The sequence below is a fragment of the Zalophus californianus genome, chromosome 9 (genome assembly GCF_009762305.2).
Source record: "Zalophus californianus isolate mZalCal1 chromosome 9, mZalCal1.pri.v2, whole genome shotgun sequence".
Lineage (NCBI taxonomy): Eukaryota > Metazoa > Chordata > Mammalia > Carnivora > Otariidae > Zalophus > Zalophus californianus.
In genome coordinates this window covers 65,847,017-65,867,734 of record NC_045603.1, presented here as the reverse complement: position 1 = coordinate 65,867,734, position 20,718 = coordinate 65,847,017, and the positions used below count along the sequence as shown (strand labels likewise).

General features: G+C 52.9%; 1 protein-coding gene across 2 annotated transcripts; it reads right to left on the bottom strand.

The window, feature by feature from the left end:
- Positions 1–445: 445 nt before the first annotated feature.
- Positions 446–16,493, bottom strand: ENDOU (endonuclease, poly(U) specific). 2 transcript variants are annotated; one of them, XM_027591699.1, is made up of 10 exons: positions 16,016–16,493; positions 10,458–10,580; positions 8,121–8,192; positions 7,511–7,645; positions 6,883–7,054; positions 6,281–6,480; positions 3,905–4,018; positions 3,160–3,266; positions 2,255–2,397; positions 446–1,570 (listed from the first exon to the last, which is right to left on the bottom strand). In XM_027591699.1, the coding sequence occupies exons 3-10, from the start codon at positions 8,140–8,142 to the stop codon at positions 1,450–1,452; spliced, it is 1,014 nt and encodes a 337-aa protein (XP_027447500.1). In that variant the 5' UTR covers positions 8,143–8,192; positions 10,458–10,580; positions 16,016–16,493; the 3' UTR covers positions 446–1,449. The 2 variants fall into 2 exon arrangements, with proteins under 2 accessions (XP_027447500.1, XP_027447501.1); XM_027591700.1 differs by lacking the exon at positions 16,016–16,493 and adding an exon at positions 15,294–15,348.
- Positions 16,494–20,718: the final 4,225 nt, after the last annotated feature.

The window sequence follows — 20,718 nt, the reverse complement described above, 5'->3', positions numbered from 1 at the left end:
TACGCTTGTCTTTCCAAGCTTATTCCCAATCTATATTTGCCTGACTTTCCAATCTTGAGGGCACTGGTTTGCCTGTGTCCTCTCCTCTCTTGCAGATCCAAGAAGACTTGTTGATTTTTCAGGCTGTTCGGTTTTTCACTTGTTGTTAACGATGGAATAGTGACTTCTAAGCTCCTTATATGTGGAACCAGAAGTCATAAGTACCATCCTTCTACATTTCACATTACAAATCAACCAGGAAGAATTCTCTTCCCCTCTTGGCTAGAGAGACTTGATGAGTCCTCAGGGACTTTGAGTTACCACGTTCTCCACACCATCCTGAAGAGACACTGAAGCCAGCAACATCACTCTCAGCTCCAGGGAAAAGGCAGGGAGGGAGATGGACAGTTTGAGGGGGGTCATATACAAAGAGAAGATAGATTTCAAGTTTTCTTAATGACTTTAATTGGAGACTCAAACCCTGTAAACCATAGTTCAAGCCTAGTTCTGTGGGACAGTGTCTGGTTCTCCCTGAGGTCACGAGAGGAGAAATGCATAATTGAGGTTGGAACAGGGAGCCCCTGTCTTTAGTTCCAGAGTAATTCCAGCAAACTATGGCTGCTGGATAAGCCTTAAAATAATTGTTAATGTCACCAAGCTATAAATTCCTTTCTTCAGATGCAAAATCTTCCTCCTATGTGGGGAAGTCTTTCACAGACCATGTGGGATCAAAATACACCTCTGTACCTGCACTAAACATCTACAAGTAGAAAGCTTCTTGATGCAGTCACTGAACTGGCTGCAGAAACACTCAGGCCTGGAGAAGTTCACTCCCTCCCAAGCTCACTCACTGTGCTAACCCACTCTCCCCTCCATCAAGCATCAGGGTTCTCCCAGACCCTGTTCTGAGAGGATAGAATCCTAGAAAAGACCAAATACCCACTGCTTGATTTCCATGACCAGAGTCCCTTGAGGCCCCAACATAGGGCTGAACTACAGTTTGCAAAGCTGTGTATGATAACAGCCGTTATAGTAACCTAGAATTTTTATCTGCTGTTCTTCTTAAGAACAATTGAAAACACCTTCACAGTAATGATACCATCAGGTTTGCCCTCTCACCGACTCCAAAAAGAAGAAAGGGGGCAAACCCCTTCCCTTTACATTAAAAGGAAACATGAGGCCTGGAGAGTTCAAGGACTTGTCTATGGTTTCACCTCCGGTCAGGGCAAAGGGCTGCAAGAGGGCTCCCATCTTCTCTGTCTGGACTGTATTTCCAAAATGCTGGAGCACAAACATTTGACTGTTTCTCTGCATTTTTCTTATTTGTGTCTTTTCTCTCTTAACCATAAGGGCATTTCTAGACTTGGGAACCCCTCCCAGTCTCCTCCAGCCCCCTGCAGCCCAGAGCAGATAGCCCCCGAGTCCTGCAGGAATTCTCACTGCCCTCATGCCCCTATCTGGCTCCAAGCTCTATTGGGTGGAAGACACCACGTAGGCTGTGGCGATGTATTTCTTGCCATTTCCATAGGTGGACTTGTCCCAGGGATAGGTCTGGATGGCCAGGGGATATCCACCCAGGCTTAACTGGCACCTGTGGGGAAAGATGGCCAGGTCATAGGAGCCCACCACGTCTCTCCATGCCCATCCCCTGACTGGGAAGATCAAGCCCAACCCATGCAGAAGGGCTCCGCCCTGACGTGAACAACCCCCAGGAGAACTGCCACAGCTTCCTTCAGACATTGTCTCCCACTCCCCACGCACAGGCAGCCCTTCAAAACTGTGCCTTAGTTACCATCTTCTTAAAGAACCCTGCTCCTCATATTTCCCAGAACAGTGTTCTAAAATCTCTAGAGCTGAACCCCCAGAAATTAAATGTCTGCTTAGGGTTTCAGAAGTAGTAGGACCCAAAGTCCTCAGATGTTAGAAGAGATGAAGCCCAGCGGTTTCAAGCTATACTCTCTGGGGCTTCAGGGTTCCCCCTAGCAGACTTGGGGACCAAATAGAGAGGCTTGGAGCACCAGGGCAACTCTGTTCCTAGCTGTTTTACGTATGAAGGTTCTGCGTAAGATTTCACGTGGTGGTTCTGCTGCTAAGATAAAGTCTGGCAACCACCAGTCTTATCTAACAACCTCATTGCCCAAGTGAGAAAACTGAGGTGCAGAAGGGTGATTTGTCCAAGCCACTGAGTTGCAGAATCCAGCTCTCCTGATTATCCTGGCTGAGGACAGCCTGTGGCCCCAGCCTGCTCCCCAGGCCTGGCTGGCCCAGTACTTACACTTTGCCTGGCCTAGCAATGAAACACAGGGAGTAGAGCGCAAACTCAAATTCAGGGCTGCTCCCAATGAAAGCTGAGCCCACTTCCTTATAGTAGCCGTCCCAGTTGAACTGCATGGCTAACACGTCGGGGTAAGAATCCCACTGTGGAGAGTAGCAAAGGGGGCGTGGTGAATACCATGAGCGGAGTCTGACAGAGAGGGGGCACATGGTGAGCAGTCAGCCAGGGTTTGCTGATGGCCCGTTAGGGGCCTGTGTGTTTTCTGGGGAGGCTGGATTCTTTACATCGACCAAGGAAACAGTCTGCCCTGCCAAGGTGTCTGAGCCCTCCTTGGACCGTCTGTCTGGAGCTGCCAGTGTGCGTCTCCCAGAGAGGCCAGAGCCAGCATTCCTGTGACTGCCACCAGGGCCGCGGGGGCCATGACTGTTTCTTGTGGCCATCACATGTGGAGGAGAAGGACAATTTATTGTCCCCAAGTTATTTCCTGGCACAGGGCAGCAAAGGTTTCTTTTTTATAAAATGGAAGGAGTTGAACTCAGACTAGCCAGGCTGAAACTTCCAGCCAAAGCCACATTCTAAGGAAATTTGGGCAGGGGGTCATTACACACCTTTGAGATTTGTCTTCCCCTCTGAGGATCCTCCCCTGCCCCCAGCCTCCCATCCAGGGATAAGTGCTCTCTGCCTCCTGCCCTCTGCAGCTCTGGAGACTTCACTGTTTAGGAGGGAATCTCAGGGTCCTGGCTGCCTATCCAGCAGATCAGGAAGTCATCTTCACCATCCCCACTGGGCGGCCAATGAGAGTCAGGGTGAGAGACCAGTCTGGCTGCTGGGAGTGCAGAGTGAGGGCAGGAGGTCTGGGTACTAATAAGCTTCTCCAGCCCATGGGGTCAGCACTCAGTACTCACGGGGCCGTCATAGACGTGACTATAATAGTCAACCAGGCCCTCCTTCTCCTGCATATAGAAGCGGATCCAGTTATGGAAGCCGGTGACCTTGCCTTTTTTTATTTCACCTATAATGAAGAGTTCAAGGTGGGTGATCTGGGCCTCCCCTCCAACCCCTTTTGCCCCTCCCATGCCAAGGCTGTCCCCCTTCTTGAGACTTTGGCTTGTAGAATGCACACCTGCTTAGCCCTTTGCCCTGACTCCCCAGCATCCCACACATCCCTAACTCTCACCCAGGAAAGCCCTCCCCACCCCCTTTCAGCTCAAGCCCTTGGGAGAATTCCTCCTCCCGGTTGGCCCCGGGTGACCGATCTGGAATATTCCTCTCAGCCATTTCTCCAGTAGCAAGCCAAACTTGATAGGAGCTTTATGGGGTGGGACAGTGGGCAGGAAGACCATGGCCCTCTTGGAAAGCAGAGAACCATTCAGAAGTAGACAGCTCTGCCCCCAAACACACCTCCCTTCCTATGTGTGCCCTTTGGGAGCCCCAGTATCTGGTCTCCTTTCCCCTTTAAATACTCCAGAAGACACTGTTCCTCAAAAACAGCTCCTCGGACCCCTCCGCCTTGGCTTGGGAGTGGACACTGTCCGTCCCTGAGAGCTGGCTTGGCTGCCGATTCCCCGGCGCCTGATGCTGCCCTACTCCTGAGGGAAGCTGTCTCTCTTCATTCCTCCAACTCTTGCTTTCCAAGCAGAATGATCCCACCTGAGAAGACGTGTTCAAAGCCACTTGAGTCCTCCTCTTCATTGCCTCTTGAATAGAGCCCAAACCACATGTTCTTCAAGTCGTTGACAAACTCTTGTTCCGAGCTGTATCGGTCTGCAGGGAGGAACACAGAGCACCTAGGAGAGGGGAAGGCGGAACCAGGTCCTTGGGAAGCAGCGAAGAGCCACCTGCTCCAGCACATCAAGAAACACAGTGGTTCAACCAGCAAACGTATTCAGTTGTCCATAGCAAGGACAAGATCCCTGCTTTCACAGTTTCCGTTCCAGTGGAAAAGACAAATAATAAACAATATGATGGCAGGTAAGTGCTATGAAGAAAATAAAGCAGAGTATCCCATGATGACTGGAGGTCGGGTTGCGATGGGGTTGGGCTCTTCTAGAAAGGAAGACTAGAAAGACCTCTCTGAGAAGGTACCACTAATCAGAGACCTGAAGGATAAGGAGTCAACCACACAAAATCCGGGGAAAGATTCTTCCATGTGGCGGGAACAGCAGGTGCAAGGCTCTAAGATGACCTGAGCTTTGTGTTTAAGGAGCTAAGGGAAAGTCAGTGTGGCTGGAGCACAGTGAGCGCAGGGGGCAGTGGTCGGACAGGAGGTCCGAGAGGTAGGCAGTGGCCAGGCCTCACAAGCCATGGCAAGAAAGTGGGGGGTCAGTCAAAAAGTAACAATACAAAAATATTTTAGATTTACTGTCTATGTTCTATGTGCCCCAACTGTTTTAAGTGCTTTCAGTCCTCACATTGAATCTTCACATAGGTCGAGACTAATTATCCCCAGTTTAGAAATGAGGAAATTGAGGCAGACCAAGGTTATGTAACTCACACAAGATCTACACAGTTAATAGAAATGGCACTTGAGCCCGCGCGATCATTACACACGTTAACTGGTCTCTTAACGACTTTATAGCTTCTTAGAGGTGAGAGAGCCACCGAAGGGTTTGAAGCAGGGGAATTATGTGAGAGCTTTGTTCTTAAAGGCTCACTCTGGTTGTGTATATAAAAAGTGAGGGGGGTGTAGGAGCAGCAGAGAGACCAGTTTCGAGGCTAACACTTTGTCCACGTCAGAAGCAGTGGTGGCAGCCATGGGGTGGGCGGGGGCGGGGTGAGAATCGGGCAGATCAGGGATAGATTTTGAAGGAGGATGTGACAGACATTACTGATGGAGGAGTGGAGGTGGGGAGCCCTGAGGTAGAGAAGAATTGAATATAACTCCTGGGGTTTGGGCCTGAGCAATGGGATGGACTATGGTGTCATCGATGGGATGGGGAAGACTGAGGAAGGAGGAAGGGGTGGGAATCATGAGTTCTCTTCACACTAAGTTCTGAGTAGATGCCATGAGAGAGCCACGTGAGATGTTGGACAGGCAGCCGGGGCAGGTTCAGCGTCGGCCATGTGGGATGTGAGCTAGAACTTGAAGGACAGTCCGGATTTGGACAGGGAGAGAGGTGAGGACAGGAGAAGTAATGGAACAGCCCGGCCTCAGTATCGGATCCCTGGGTCCCAGACCCGGCTCCGCTCGGGAGTTCCCTGATCTCAGAGCAGCCAGCCAGCCTGGCGGGCTTCTCTCCGGAAAGCTGGAGGGCGGGCCAGACTCCCAAGATCTCGCTTGTGTTTGCGGCAGAGGACCGCCAGGGGGCGGTGCGGGATCGCGCCCTCTTCACAGGAGCGGCCTCTTCTCCGCTTTACCCAAAAACCGCCGGTGACTCACTCATAAGGGAAGGCAGGCAGATGGAAGGCAGCCGCTCTGGGCAGAGGGGAGACCTGGACAAGAGCTGCCCAGGGGGCCCAGCCCAGCTGCTTGGAGTTCCGTGGAGGAATCTGCGGGACACGAAAGAAACACAACCCCCTGCCGAGAACTCCTGCGGCTCAAACCTTGTTTGGTCTGATTCAGATGTATCCCTATCTGGAGCCACGCTAGCCAGAACCCCTCCCGGTAGAAACTCTGGGTGCTTTTCTGTTGCTGTTTCCCCAGCAAAAACGTGAAGTGAGCCACGCATCCTTCCTGGACCTGGAGCAGGAGGGAGGAGAATCGGGGACCCTGGGCGCCTCTGGGCTCCGCTGAAGTGGGGCGGAGGGGGGGGTGACTCCGCGTCTCCCAGGGAGCCTGAGACTGGAGCAGTGAGTGCGGGGATGCAGGCGGCGGCTCAGAGCAAATCCGAGGAGAGGTGACTTCCAAGCCGGACCGAGGCTGCTTCCGCTGCTTAGGCCCGTGGTCTCTCCGGGGCTCCTCCGTGGCCCCCTCGGAAGTCCGCTGGCCACCGCACACCCCCCCCCCCACCCCACCCTGGAGCCCCAGGGCTGCCAGGCCCTCCTGTCCTCAGCACTGCCCCTTGGGGCTTAGGGAGGCTCACTCACTCTGGTGACGGAGGAAACCATAGAGCTCCTTCAGGACCGCCGTCTTCATGATCTCTCTGAGGAAGGCGTCCTGCTCGGCCAGCTGCTGCGCACTGAAGTGCTCCCCACGGCCCGTGGCCCGCTGGTAGTTGTTGAGAAGGCTGATGAAGGCCGCGTAGGTCGGCTTGGAGAACAGCTTCTCGTTGACATAGGTGAAGAGCCTGGGGGGGGGGGGGGGGAGAGGCCTGAACATGGAGCAGAACCCCACCACCACCACCCCCGCAGGGGCGGCCAGACCCGCCGGGGCAGGCCTGCGAAGGTGGGGGTCCGGAGCAGAGTGGGGCCGTCAGCCCCTCCAGAAGGGTGTGCCTGAGGCGCCTCTTTTCTCCGGCTCCAGCGCTTGGAAGGTCGGTTCTCTTCGCAGCCCGGTCAACCACAGAGACCCTCCAAGCTGCACACCCACAGTCCCTCAAGATGGCTTTGTCTCTGGAGACCTACTTTCTTCTCTCCCTTTGATCCTGCCTGCCCTGAGGAGAAAAGGGCTGAGGCCTGGAAGGAAGCGAAGCCGGCCGGGGGTGGGAGCCGGTGCGGGGCACTGCGCAGGGAGAGTGAAGGGGACTCACGGCTCTGGGCAGCGGTCCACGTGGTCTCTGGTCTCCGAGGGCGAGATGCGGTTTTGGCTGTTGAGAATGATGTCTTCCTTCTGCGCTTTGTTGATGTCCGCCCTGTAGATCTTCTCAGAGACGCTCTGTAGCTCCTCCTTGGTTATGGCGTCCCTGCTGTAGGAGAAGCCCTCTGGGAGGGATGGGGGAGGGGGCTCTCAGCCCAAGGAAGGCCTGGGGGGGCGGGGAGGGAGCAGTCTGTGGGCCCCCGCCCCTGGGCACCTTCCAGAAGCCGACAGCCAGGGAAAGAGGCCGCAATCCATCACCCTAGTGGTTGGACGCCGGGGGCCTTGGGGCCTCAAGGCTACTTAAAATCAGCAAGTGGCCTCACCGCAGAATGTCCACACACGAAGGTTCTCAAACTTGGGCGCCCACCATAATCACCTGGAGGGCTTGTGAAAACAGGTCAGGGGGCCCCGCCCCCAGAGTTCTTGATTCTGTGGGTCTGGGGGGAAGCCCTAGAGTCTCCCTTTCTAATACAGCCCCAGATGGTACTGATGCCGCAGGTCCAGGGAGCGCACCCGCAGAACTATTGCTCTGGAGAGTTCCTGGGTCCCTGGGGCTGCACTAAAGGGAGCAGGAGACTGACCGTGGCCACACAGGATCTCGAAGTCCTTGCAGCAGTTCCCAAACTCTGGGCAGCGGGCATTGCAGTGACACGGCTGGTGCCTGTCGAAGGCCTCGTGGCAGCGGTCCCGACAGGAGCTGGGTGCCGAGTACAGGTCTGAGAGGACAGGGAGGGGTGTGTGTGTCCTGGGCAGACCCCTAGAGGTCGCTTCGGGCCGGCCGCCGGGTTCTCCCAACACCACCCCCACCCCAGCCCCTCAGCCTCGCCCTCCGCACTCCTAGCGAAGATCTCCAGGGAAGGAAAACAAACAGGCTGAACTGGTACACACCCTCCATGGTCAGGAAGCCCTTTCCGAGAGGCCAAACTCTACTTTCTGGCCTGTTGTTTTTATAATCTTCCCACCCTAAAAATAAAATCTCTTCCACTTCCCTCCGTAGGCCTCAGACTCCCTTTCCTGCCTACACGCCAGGCTGCCAAGCCCAGCCCCTCGTACCACCTCCGGGTGCTGGGTTTGGGGTCCGCCTGGCTCAGGCCTGTGCCTGCTGCCACTGGGATGGCTGCCTCCTCCTTGTCACCTCCCGTGTCCCTCCTCCTTTAGCCTGCAGGCCCCCCTTTAGAAGGGCAGACTCACTGCTCGCTGGGGCCTCCAACATCTCTTCCTCCAGCCCCAGGAATGGCTCTGGCTCTTCAGGGTCCTCTTGCACTGTAGGTCAGAGAAGTAGAGTCACCAGCCACCCACCCCGCCCCCCACCCCCAAGGGCTCCCTTCCCCTTATGTCTGATTCTCAGTTCCCCCAGCCTCTGGGACAAGCAGTGCAGTGGAAGAAAATACGAAACAGGGGCTAAGGCACAATGAACAAGGAGACAAACTGAAAATGGAAGACAGAAGGGGACAGATGGCTGAAACCTGTTACAAAAAGTGCAAAGAATTTCCCCAGGTGACAACTCTCCTTGCCACTTGAGCATTCTGGTACTCAGTGTGCTCATCTGTACAAAGAGGAGAGGAGGCAGGAAGGGGTGCCTTCTGGATTGAAAACCCTGATTTGGGTATGACTTTTCTTTAACGCACGTTGATAGATGGACGGGCTTGCCCTTCTCCAAATGACAAGGCTCTCACTTAGGAACATCCCTTACCTATGATAACTCCCAGTCACGGTCAAGGGTGAACTCCACCCAGGCCCTCTGGGACTAAGAACTGTTTCCTAAGATACCAACTTCCCTTCTTTCTTTACAACACTTGGCAATGGCCACAGAGATGGGGGGGGGGGCGTGTTCAGAAAAGCATGTTCATATTGCTGCCCCGTTCCCCTGGCCTGCAGACTGTGTGACTGGAGCCTGGGCTCGGGGCAGAGCAGTGTGGGTGGAGTGGGGGTGGGGAGGAAGAGGAAGGATGCTCCTGGGGACGCTGAGCTCCTCTCTCACACACAGTGGGGTAATTTCCCTCCAAAGAAGCAAAATTATTACAAAGTGATTCAGAATCCGTTAGTGAGTTTGCTGGATAGTGTTGTCTTATTACCATCAGAACCACAGGGCAGGTGATTTGTTCAGCAACACACATCTGATCACTTATTTGGTGCCAGGCTGTGCTCTAAGGGCTGACAATCCACAAGGTCCTTAACTCCGCCAATGTTATGCTAAAGAGACTTTCAAGAGCTGATTTAGAGTCTCAAGCATCATCCATATTTTTTTTTCTGTGGGAACAGGATTCTGAGTTGCAAATCAGAGACTGGGAGATGGACTGGCTCCTAAGCTAAGTATCTTCTGTGCTGTGAATGCCAGCCCGATGGTCCAAGGTAAACAGGTTCTCCTGTGTCTGCTGAATAGGGCACAAGGCAAGAGAAAGGGGCAGGCTCTGATACTGGCCCTGAGCTCTGGACCTGGGTCTCCCTCCCTGGGCTTGATCAGCAGAACTTCTGCTGGTATAGATGGTGTTTTCGTGTAAATTGAATGAGGGTTCCTTCTGGGTGGAAGCAACCCAGTGGGCACATGGCTGGGTCAGCATATACCACCTTTGGGAAAACTGGGAAAAGGTACTACTTTCTCTCAGCGGACACAACTCTTCACCAAGGCACATGGATTAGCAAGAAGGATATGGACTCTATTTTGGTCAACTTGCCTTCTCAGCCAGGTGCCCTTGTGCAGTGCACAACCTGCACAACTGTATGCCAGGGTCTTGCTAGCCATTCCCTACCATGTCTTTAGTGATCATGTTTTCCAAACTGAGAGTCACGGCACCTGGTTTGACAGTGAACTTAACAAGGCTTCATGTCACAAAGCAGAAGACCATTTTATCTGGCGGTCTAAAACCCTGGAAGCATCCAAACAAGGAGATTATTCAAAATAATTTTTTCAAGTGATTCCTTTAAAACTATGTTGTTAGAGTAGCAGAGAAGTGATTGGCTTCTGAGAGCAGTGCGTGTCCCATTTAGTCACCGGACAGGGAATGATAGATTGAAAATGCTGCAGCCGCTCGGTCCACTCATTATTGGAAGAGTGGTGTGAATCACAACAGTCACTGTGATGCCGTGCAGGCTTCCTGGTGGCACGCAAGTTGGAAAGTTCTACTCCCTTTTTACACTTTTGCGATGTAAAGTGTTGAATTACAACTGGTAATGGGATTCATGTTATATTCATGTTTGTTACCATTCTGCTGCTTTTGAAATTACTTAAACTTTCAAAATATTGTTAATCCTGATAGTTCAGATAGGTATTCCGGGTAAATAACCTATTTTCTTTGAAGTTGGGGTTTTATACTGGGGACATCCTAGAATACCTGGGACAAGTAGTGGCCAAATCCCTGACCTTTGCGCTGCCCTTCAGTGTCCTCATTCAGGCCCCTGGAGTCTTGTCATCCATCTCAAACCCAGCTCTGAACTGCTAGACACCCGAGCCAGCGTCCCTTCAGGCAGTCTGGGCGTGGACATGGCCTGGCCTGCCTCCCAGACCCTTCACCCCACAAGAAGCCTCACCAGTACACAGGTGCTCATAGTCTTCACAGCAGTCCCCATGCCGGGGACACTGGCGGTCACACTGACAGGCAGCATCCCGGTTAAATTTCTCATTACAGCGAGATGCACAGGACTCCAATTTTCCTACAGGCAACAAAGGTCACAAACTCAGCTCTGTGAGGATCCTATTCTCCTCATCAAGGTGCACCCTGCAGTAGGGTTTGCAGACAGGGCCACGGGCCCCACCTAGCAGGGAAGATCATTGCTATCTGCAAGGGAGAAATACATGCGCAACCACTCACGCACCAGCAGAAGCCTCATCCCCACCACCACCCACCACCCACCCTACGTTGCAGGGCTCATTATATAGATGAGGATCACAGACTCGAATGCCGAGTGAGGCTAGACCTCTAACAGAAGCAAGGAAAGAAGCAAGGAGGCAGTAGGAATTGGTGGGGACCGTGACAAACTTGGAAGTGATGCTCGGCCTGAAATTGGCAGCCACTCTCAGCTCCAGCCACTTCTGCCATGTTGGGGTGCAGGCTCAGTGTTGCCAGAGCCTCTAGTTTTTCAAGAGAACCCTTTATTTTTATGTGAAGTTCTCCAATTTTTAAAAAATTCAGGCAGACCAACAAAAGAGATCTGTAGGCTGGTCGTGACCCACAGGCCACCAATCACCTGTCACGTAGATCAAGGTGAGTCACTGCTGCCCCAGTGACCCCACCTGCCCTCTCCCCTCTGACGCCCCCTTCCTCTCATCCTGTCTCTTCTATGTCTTCTGCTGCTTTGTTCTTTGCTCCCCTCTACCTGGTCTCCCCTGCATCCTGTTTCCCCCAGGTCCCATCTTTCTGTTTCTTCTAGTCTTCGGAATGCGTTTGAATTAGTTTATGTTCGGGTGGGGCAAGAGGCGAGTATGGGTGAAAATTGGATTCTGGAATAGAATCCGTTCTGTAACCACAGACCACATCCCTTCCTCCAGCCACATGGCTTGCAGAAACAAATTTTTGGTCACAAGGGGCATAGACAAAAAATTTTGAAAGAAATGGTACAAACCCACTACGACTCCTAAAAACACAACCCCCACCATGCCCACCCCAGCAAAGAGAGTGTCAGGAGATATCTTTGGTGACAATTGGCTTCGGGGGCCCTTTCCTTCCACTTTGAGCTTTAAGGGTAATTACAGAGTCTTTGTTTCCACTTGAGGTTCCTGAGGTTTGGATTTCCCGAATGCTGGGTTAAGGGGCCAGGCTGTGGGCGACGGAGAAGGTCAAGGATCAGAGACAGTGCTGCCATTAGCATCGAATTTGTATGAACGCAGAAACTGAAACCTAATTTGGGCCAGAGTTAGGGTTAGTTAGGTTTAGATTAAGAGCTATGGTTGGCAGGGGCGCCTGGGTGGCTCAGTCGTTAAGTGTCTGCTTCGGCTCAGGTCATGATCCCAGGGTCCTGGGATCGAGTCCCACATCGGGCTCCCTGCTCCACCAGAAGCCTGCTTCTCCCTCTCCTCTCCCCACCCCCTGCTCGTGCTCTCTCTCACTCTCCCTCTCTCTCTCAAATAAATAAATAAAAACTTAAAAAAAAAAAGAGCTATGGTTGGGTTTTGGACTTGAGTTAAATTTACTGATAAAGTAACAATTTTGTATTGCTGTTTGGCTGAGGAATGAGGGGATAGATTTAACACCACTTCAAGGTTGAAGAGTGTGTCAGGATTAGGAGAAGAGAAATTATCCCACTTTTGCCTTCGATTAGATTTGGAGTTTGGTTCTGGTGGTGATTCCACACAGGTACAGTATCTCAATTTAAGCCTGGATTGGGTGGGAGGTGAATATTAAGGATATGGGTTTAGTTACTGTTTGGATTCTGGGATTAAGGTTTATATGGTGTTCATGCAGGTGGCATAGCAAAGAGCTTGAGAACCTGGACTCTGGGGCCAAAACTGCATAGGGCTGGAATTCTGGTTCTGCTGCTTTCAAGCTATAAGGTCTTGGGCAAGTTATTTGACCTTCTGTGCCTCGGTTTCCTTATCTGTGAAAGTGGCATGACAATGGAGTCCATCTCATAGAATATTCATAAGAATTAAATGAGTTAATATTTGTAAAGCACTTAGTACAGCGCGTGATACATAGTAGCAACATGTGCTGCTTAGATAAATAAACAGTGATAACACTCCATGCCCACCTCCAATGTGGCAAGCGCTCAAACTGGTTGGAGCAGTCTTCCCCGTGGACAGACTTCATCTAGCTGACTCCCTCCCTGGGTTTCAGCTGGGCCATCCCTCGGACTGGGGTGTCAGGACATTTATGTTGCTGGCTGTTTCCCAGCTGACATCATTGCTGCGAGCCTGTATTCTTTACATTAAAGAGGTGTCAGGTCAGGGTTAACCAGGTCCTGAGGCAGCCTCAAGTTGTGTCCAGGGCCTCCCAACACGGCCAGGGAGGCAGGCCTTTCATCCAGTGGATTGTCCTTAAAAAACAACCAGACCCAAGGCCGCTTGTCCTTTGAGGGAACTCCTCCTGAATCTTAAATGATGCTCCCTTGGAACCTGAATGCAAAGACCTTAAGGAGAAATTTTTAGGCCATGAAGAAGGCTCGGTCAGCTGCCTGCCAGGTCAGCCTGGCAGAACACCCAGAATCCAAAGGGAGAAAATTCAGACAATTCAAGGCAATGTTCACAATGGGCCAGATCAGCAGAGTCCCAGGAAAGAACTCACTTCATTCCAGTAGCTGGCACCGGTTGAGAAGGGCTCTGAGTGAATAGTCAGCTCTCTGGAGCTCGGGACATCAGCCCCCATGGCCCTGGCTGAGTGGACTTTTTCATCTCTGTTCAAGAACTTTGTCCCCAGTAAGAACCCCCGTCCAGGGGTTCCCTGTAAAGTTGGTCTACTTCAAGACGACCTTGGGATTTGAGGGTGGAGGGGAGAGGTAGGAGGGACTTTTCCTCATAGGCGCCTCGCTGTGCTGTCCTCGGGACACTCAGTGGACAAGTCACCCCGACTCCCCACTCTGGTGTCCCCACCCTGTGCCTGCGAGCCACACAGGGCTCGGTGTGAGCCTTGCTCACGGGCCAGGTGCTGAGTCACTGCTTCAGCAACCATCTGCCCCTTGGCCTCTGCCTCATCTCTCTGGGCCTCAGCCTTCTTCATTTTGGCCTTGCCTGTCTCAGACTCAGGGTTTCCCTCCATTCCCCTTGAAAAGCTTAGGGCCTCCCCTGTTTCATGAGATGCTGAATTTCTCTGCACTCTCCAATATGCCAGAAGGCCCACTCCTTATCCATGCTGCCTACTGGGTATCCCTATTACACCAGCACTCAGCCACTCTGAGGGTCGGGGCATCATCCTACATCTGTGCCTGCCCAGGAGCCCCAGATGCTGTTTCCCTGGAGACCTAGTCAACCAAGAAGATTCATTTCCAGGACCAGCTTCCTGCCCCGGTTCACCCAAAACAACCAGGGTCCTAAGACTGGCCGGGACTCCTCCATATGATCCATAGTCTTGCATGTAAGTTCTGAGAAGTTGGAACTAGGATGGACAAGAGCCGAGCCTCCTCCCACCCACCTTAGAAAAGAAGGGGGCATTGCCCACTGGACCCACAACTCCCCATCCATCCCACAGCCAGGCTAGATCACCCCCCCGCAGGCGCAAGGGCTTCACATGCACTTCTGAAGGTACTGTTACCTCTGTCCTCGGGCATGGCTGCCCAGAGACCCAGTGTCTCAAGTCGCTCTCCTCTCCTGAGAGTGGGACGTGCCAACCCAGCGGCCGCTGGCTCACACTAAGCTAGAAGTTCTCATGCCCTCCCCAATGGCTGTCCACGCCCCAGGGCCCCGGCAGAGCTGACTCCCAGCTGCTCGGCAGCAGGTGCCAGAATAGAGGTCCCCGGTCCCTCCCAGAGCAGGGGGGCCTGGGAGCTGCCTTTTCCTCCAAAGGACTTCCATTTGGGAATCCCATTACGGCTGGAAATGAGGAAGTTTCTCCCAGGAATATGTATAAACATAATCGTAACCCAAACCCCAGCTCATTGAGATCTCACACCATGTAAGGTGCTTTTTATACATTATCTTAATTCGTCCTTACAACAGTCCTATTCGGGAACAACCTGGGTTGGGTGGGGTGGGTATCAAGCTCTGATTCTTTCTCCTCTGGGCAGAGGAGGATTCTCCCCACACCCCTCAGCTCAGCCCCCTCCCTTAGCACTCCTTCCTCCACACCCAATAACCAACTACCAATGAACACCTCAGCATCAGCATTTTGCACGGCTACTGCTGTCCTTCTGCAGGCCCCATCCCCTGCACCCCTAAGTAACTGTAGGCCCGGACCCTTCTCTGTGCTCTAGTTCCTCGAACACTGGGTCGAAGGCCCGTTCCCCTGACCACTGTACAGTCTAGAGCATACACGGCCTACCTCTTGGCCAGGGGCTTTTCCGGTTTCCCCCTGAGCCTGCCCGTCTCCTGAGGCTTTTACCCAGAGCAAGGTCCCACCCCAGACAACCTCATCCACCAGCCAGGTCACTCAAACCCAGCAGGACACAGCCCCGGCTTTGCATCATACAACAGTCCTGCCGACAAACCTTGGTGAGATCAAAAGTCGGGTTGGACTAAGGGATGTCTGGGTCTGGTCTGCCAAGGACTCTGGAAGGGACTTCCATGACATTAGTCCATCAGCCCTGCAGCCCCCTTCACACCGTCCCCTCCACCCCAGAGACAACTACTATACTCTGACAGGGATAGGTCTAAGGTGCTCCTTGGCTTTAGGACAGAGCTGACCCTCCCTTGTCCCACTCGGCTCACCCTCTACCAAGTTCCCCAACTCTCTGCTTCTTTACGTAGGACCCTTTCACCCCCACCAGTTGATGACTTACCAGCCCAGGCCAGGCTGCAGAGTATGGCCACTATCAGGGGCACACAGGGCCTCATGGTGCCCAGTTGGAAGCCAAAAGGGGATTGGCTGTTGGACTTTCACTAGAGTCAAGGTGAATGTCACAGCTCTCAAATGAGCCTTATTGCCCAGGCTGATCCTTTTAAAGACATCAGAACTTGTGGATCTGGTACCTCCAGATCCTTCCAGGAGGAAAAGGGGGAGGGACCCTAGATGGATAGGATGTATGTGGAGAGGGGGTGGGGCCCTACAGCTGTTTGAAGCCAGAGGGAAGGTGACTAAGCAGGCAGGTAATTCCAGATGTTTAGAACAGGTAATATTAGCTGTAGCCAGAAAATAGGTCATGTAGGCAGGTACAGCAAAATAGGCCTGGTTTGGGGGGCTTCTCTGTCCCAAGTGGGGAGCACCAATGGGCTTGTCTCTGGGTGATGTCCTCCAAACACCCACCTACCAGCAAACCACTGCTCTGACCTTCCAAGGAGCTACAGGCTGGCTTCATCTTTGAGTTCCCGGTGCTAATATGAGGGACATAGTAAAGTGATCATTCCAGATTTGACCATCAGTGAAGTGCTCAAGCAAGCGTTAGGGTCAGCGCAAGGAGAGATATAGGACGTGTGGGTCAGAAACAAGGGCTGCTCTTATTAGCATCAAACCACACACAGCTAAAGCACCCCAGAAATAGTATGCAAATAGTCTCTAACTTACTGAGTCAGCGTCTCAGCTTTTCATGGTTCAGGTTCTCACAGGTTCCAGCTTTACGAGGCCAGCGGTGGGCGAGAGACCTTAGAGACAGCCAGAGGACATACCCTTGCTCTTCTGGGGGCCCAGAAGCCCGCTCCCTTCATCCCCTGCTTACACTTGTCTTCCCGAGGACCCTCCCCAGGGAGGTGAGGCTTCTTGGCACTCCTTCCTCCCCAGGTCCGAGAGCAGAAGTGCAGCAACGTGGGGCTGCCAAATTCCCCCTCCTATTAAAGGTAAAATCTGCTAAGTAAATTGCCCTTTCCAGAAAGAGCGCTGCATGGAGATTCTGCCCTCTCAAAAGAAAACTTTCATATAAAAAGGCAAAATGGATGAACAGTTGAGATTACTCTGTAGTGACTTTTTTCCCAGGGTGAAGTAGGGGGGCCTGTCCTCCTCAGCTGGTGTGCTTGAAATGTGGGATCCTTCCTCTCTCTGACCTCAGTTTCCCCATCTCCAAAATGACGGGCTTGAACCTGACAATCCCTGCCAAGGTCATTCCAGGGCTTCCTGCCAAGCCCAGGGTGAGCCACCACCGTGGGTTGGGAAGAATGCCCCTGCCTCGCTGTGCGGAGATGAGACCCCACGTGGGGCTCTGGAGTGCACAGAACAGCCTGGAGCAAGCCCCCTTGCAAGAGACTCACAGCAGAAGCACAACCACAGCGTCGGCCTGGCCCTTTCGCAGGGGAGGGAGGCTGGTTGAAGGAGTAGGAGCAGAAAGGCTGCTTGGCCTGCTCCAGCGGCCAAGTCCAAGCGGAGAGTGGGCTGCAACCACAGCCAGCGGGAGCCCACAGCCTCTGGAGGGCTGGCTGGTGGCCCACGCCCGGATCTCGGACTCCGGTTAGCTTAGGGGCTAAAGGAGACAGTCACTGGCTGGGCCAGGAGAACAACACCTCAGAATTTGGGGTGGACGGTGCCTTCCAAGGGCCCTGGTGGGGGACCCCACTGAGGCCAAAGGTGTGGAGTCCGTCCGGCCCGGTTGACCCTACTGTCCGGCTGAGCAGCCTGTGGGGTGGAGCTTCTGGGCAGGAGCGCCTCCCTCCATCAGGGGAATTTTAGGTCAGGAGCAAGGCTGGGAGCTGGGGGAGGGTTGACACTTACCCCATAGAGCCAGAGGGCACATCTGAGGATCCGACTGGGTCCTCCAACAAGAACCAACCAACAAGAACCACAAAGCCAACTTTAAGGACAACCACCAACACTGACTGAGCATGTGCTGGGGTGTCACACACGAAGAACCTCCTATGCATTCTCTCCTTCACTCTCACTACAACCCTTAATAGTACTATTGTTATCCTCATTCACAGAGGAGGAAACTGAGGCACAGAAAGGTTGGCAGGCACACCCAGGGGCACATCAGTAAGTTATGCGGCAGGACTTCCAACCAGATGCCGTCCTGATGGGCACTGATGCCACGTTGTCCCACAGAATGCATCAACAACCACTTAATCACATCTGGGTTACCAGGCAAAGTGGTCTGCGCTCAGATTCTGTGGAATTAAAGGGACCTCAGCAGTCACCTGGCTCCACTTCTCATACGAAATTGCAAGCCCGGCACGATCCTAGGAGGCTGTCCTGCCACCACTTGAATGCCTCCATGCCTCTCAGAGCTGCTCATCCCTGCTTCCCAGATCTGATTCCCAAAGCCCAGGACTGCATAACCCAAGACATGCTGACATGGAGGAAAGTAGATAGGACAGTAGGAAACAATCCAGAGAGCCAAGGTATGAACACACCTCTGTACACTCCTGCAAAGATGCTTCATAGATGAATTAGATGCATGTAGGCGTTTGTAGAGATAAATGCATGAAAGGGCATTTCAGACAGCGGCTGGCCTGGTCTGGACAGAAAACTCTGCTGCTCCTCTTTCCAAGTTTTCCCCCAGTTAGGTTTTCACATGGACTTTCCACCCTTGATTAAAAGCTCTTCCTAGGGAGCCAGCCAGCAAGGTGGGAGTCCCGGGAGGCTGAGTCCTGGAGACTTGGGGCTGGGAGGGGGTGGTGACAGGTGCGTGGCGGATGGCATTCCCATGACGAGAACACCAAACAGAGATGCCTCCTCTGATCAGGAAGTGAGAACAGGGTGCAGCTGTGGAGGGTGAGGGCACGTGGGCAAGGATGCTGGAGGCAATCAGGCCATGAGCAGCGTGGAGAATGGGAATTCTATGAGCAAATATTTACTAGTAAGCCTGGTGCTCTGCTGTTACTGGACTGGCAGGATTCAGGCCGGGCTGGAAAACAGTTCTTAGAACCTATTGGTTTCTTGTGGAACAGAGGACAGAGAAGCCTCAGCATTAGACGGCTATTTGAAGTAGATCCCACATATCTCTGAGCTACCAGGGTGGTGAGGGGTCTGTCAGGACCCACAGGCTCTGGGAGAGACTGGCCCAGGGGACATATGCCAAGGCCAGCCTACCCACCAGCCTATCCTCTGAAACCAAGGCTGAGTCACTTCAGCACCAGACCAGAACAGGACAGGCTCAGCACAGGAGAGTCCTAGAGTCCCCTCCTAAGGGGACCCCTGGCACCTGAAGATGCTAGACCTCCAGGCTCCGTCCCACCGTGGCTCGGAATTGCCCCAGGATAGAGACCTGGGACAGTCGCCCACAACTGGTCACTTGTGACCCACCTCTGTCTGTGGCTCCCTCTTGTTGAATGTGTTTTAGAATGGCTCCATGGGTGGTTTTCTTTCACATTGGTTTGTATGTTGTGTACCACAGTTGGGTTTCCAGGCATTTCTTTTTGTGTTTGTGGGCAGCCCTGATATTCAACGTTGCACTCACCCCCTGCCCTGTGGATGCATGAGTCACACGTGCCACCGAGGCCACTCACAAGAGTCCCGGGCTGCGCTTCTGGTTCTGCTGGCCAAACCCCAGGCTGGTCCTCTGCCTGCAATGCCCTCCCCTGGACTGTCCATCTCCGACTCACCTCCAGGCCCAGGGCAAACCCACCCTTCCAAGAAGCCTGACTTCAGCCCTCCAGCCAGAGGAATGGCTCCTGCCTGTGGACTCAGTTCTTGATATTTGTCCTGGGCGCCTTTGACATATCACAGCATTTCTGGCGTGTGTTTGCCAACGTGGTGTTGGTTAACCCCTGCAGTGCCATTTAACTTTTCATCCATACAGGCTGTTTCTTCACCTCTGCTTCCTGGGTCTCCTCTACTGTCTTGTATTGTCAATGACGGTGTTAAACAACCGTCAACATGTAAAGGGACCAAGAATGAATGAGTGAGCGAACTGAGCCTTCCAGCCCCACTCGTTATAAAGGCTCAAGGGAAGATGATGAGCCAAACAGAGAGAGCAGACGGGGCCCTCTTTGAGATTTGGAGGCTTCCGACGGGGGCTTATGGGCAGTGGGTGGAAACGGGGTCTAGGCATTCATTGTGTAGTTAGCGAACACACCGTTTGTGGCAATATTTCAGGTTTGTTCGGAACTAATGGAAATGTAGGGGCATCTAACCCCCCCAAAGCACCCCCTTGGCACCACCACTGCCAGAGGCAGCCAACGCAGGGATCAGACAGGACCCAGGATTCCAGCAGCTTCTGAATCCACAATGTGACGGATAACTCAACCTAATCCCACCTTTTAGGAACCCAAAGTAACCACCTGCCTAGATTTTTTTGCCAACTCTGCTAACGTTTGGTTTACACTGCCTAATAGAGTTTATAAAATAAAATTTCTGTCTCATGTCCTCAAGACCCAGTAGTTTCGGGGAGGGTCTGGAGGCACAGCCGGGAACAAAGGGAAGCAGATGAGACAGGCAGCCAGAGAGAAGGAGGTTCAGAGAGACAGCAAGGGAGTGAGTAAGGGCAAGGTCAGGAGGGGGGTGGGGAGCAGCCGAGCAGGAGCCGGGCACGGGCACCAGGCACCTTGCCACCTCTTGGCCCCGGTGTGTCAGCACAGGCTCTGCCCTCCCAAAGACGACAGAGGAACTGGCAGGAGCGCTTCCTACCCAGGGTGTGAAGATCTACCGTCTTTGAAAACTGTCCTAATTAGTGTTGAAGGTAGCCGGGTTACGGCCAATTTCCCCCTTTCTCAGCATTTGTTCATCTGCCTGACTGCTAAGCAAAATGGATGTGAGGACGAGGAACGCAGCCTCCAAAGGCAGAGGGAAACAATGGGCAGAGCACATTGAAAGCTGTGCTTGGGGGAGCAGAACCCAATGCTGAGACTACTGGTTCTAGAGCCAAGCTGCCTGGGTTCGAATCCCAATTCGGCCCCTCACCAGGTGTACAACCCCGGGCAGGTTTCCTGACCTTTCTGTGCCTCAGTTTCCCCCCAGAGCTGTAAAAATAGAGCAAGTAAGAGTACCTGACAAGGCTCTTGTGCAGATTGAATGAGTTAATACTTGCAAAGCTCTTAGAACAGTGCCTGGCACATAACAAGACCAGAATAGTGTGTGTTTAAAAAAAAAGGTGGCGGGGGGGGCAGCCAAGGCAATCTTGAGAAAGAAGACCAAAGCCAGAGGTACCACACTCCCAGATTTCAAGATATACTACAAAGCTATGGTAATCAAAACAGTATGGTACTGGCACAAAAACAGACACATAGATCAAGGGAACAGAATAGAGAGCCCAGAAATCTATGGTCAATTAATCTATGACAAAAAAGGCAAGAATATACAATGGGGAAAAGACCATCTCTTCAATAAATGGTATTGGGGCAAATTAG

What these genes read in the sequence shown, in the direction of transcription:
- ENDOU (XM_027591700.1), bottom strand. Translation starts at nt 15,348, where the DNA reads ATGAGGCCCTGTGTGCCCCTGATAGTGGCCATACTCTGCAGCCTGGCC. An exon ending in CTGCAGCCTGGCCTGGGCTG is followed by an intron (nt 10,581 to 15,293) that starts GTAAGTCATCAA and finishes TGTTGCCTGTAG; the next exon opens with GAAAATTGGAGTCCTGTGCA. An exon ending in ATTGCTAGGCCAGGCAAAGT is followed by an intron (nt 1,571 to 2,254) that starts GTAAGTACTGGG and finishes CTTTCCCCACAG; the next exon opens with GTGCCAGTTAAGCCTGGGTG.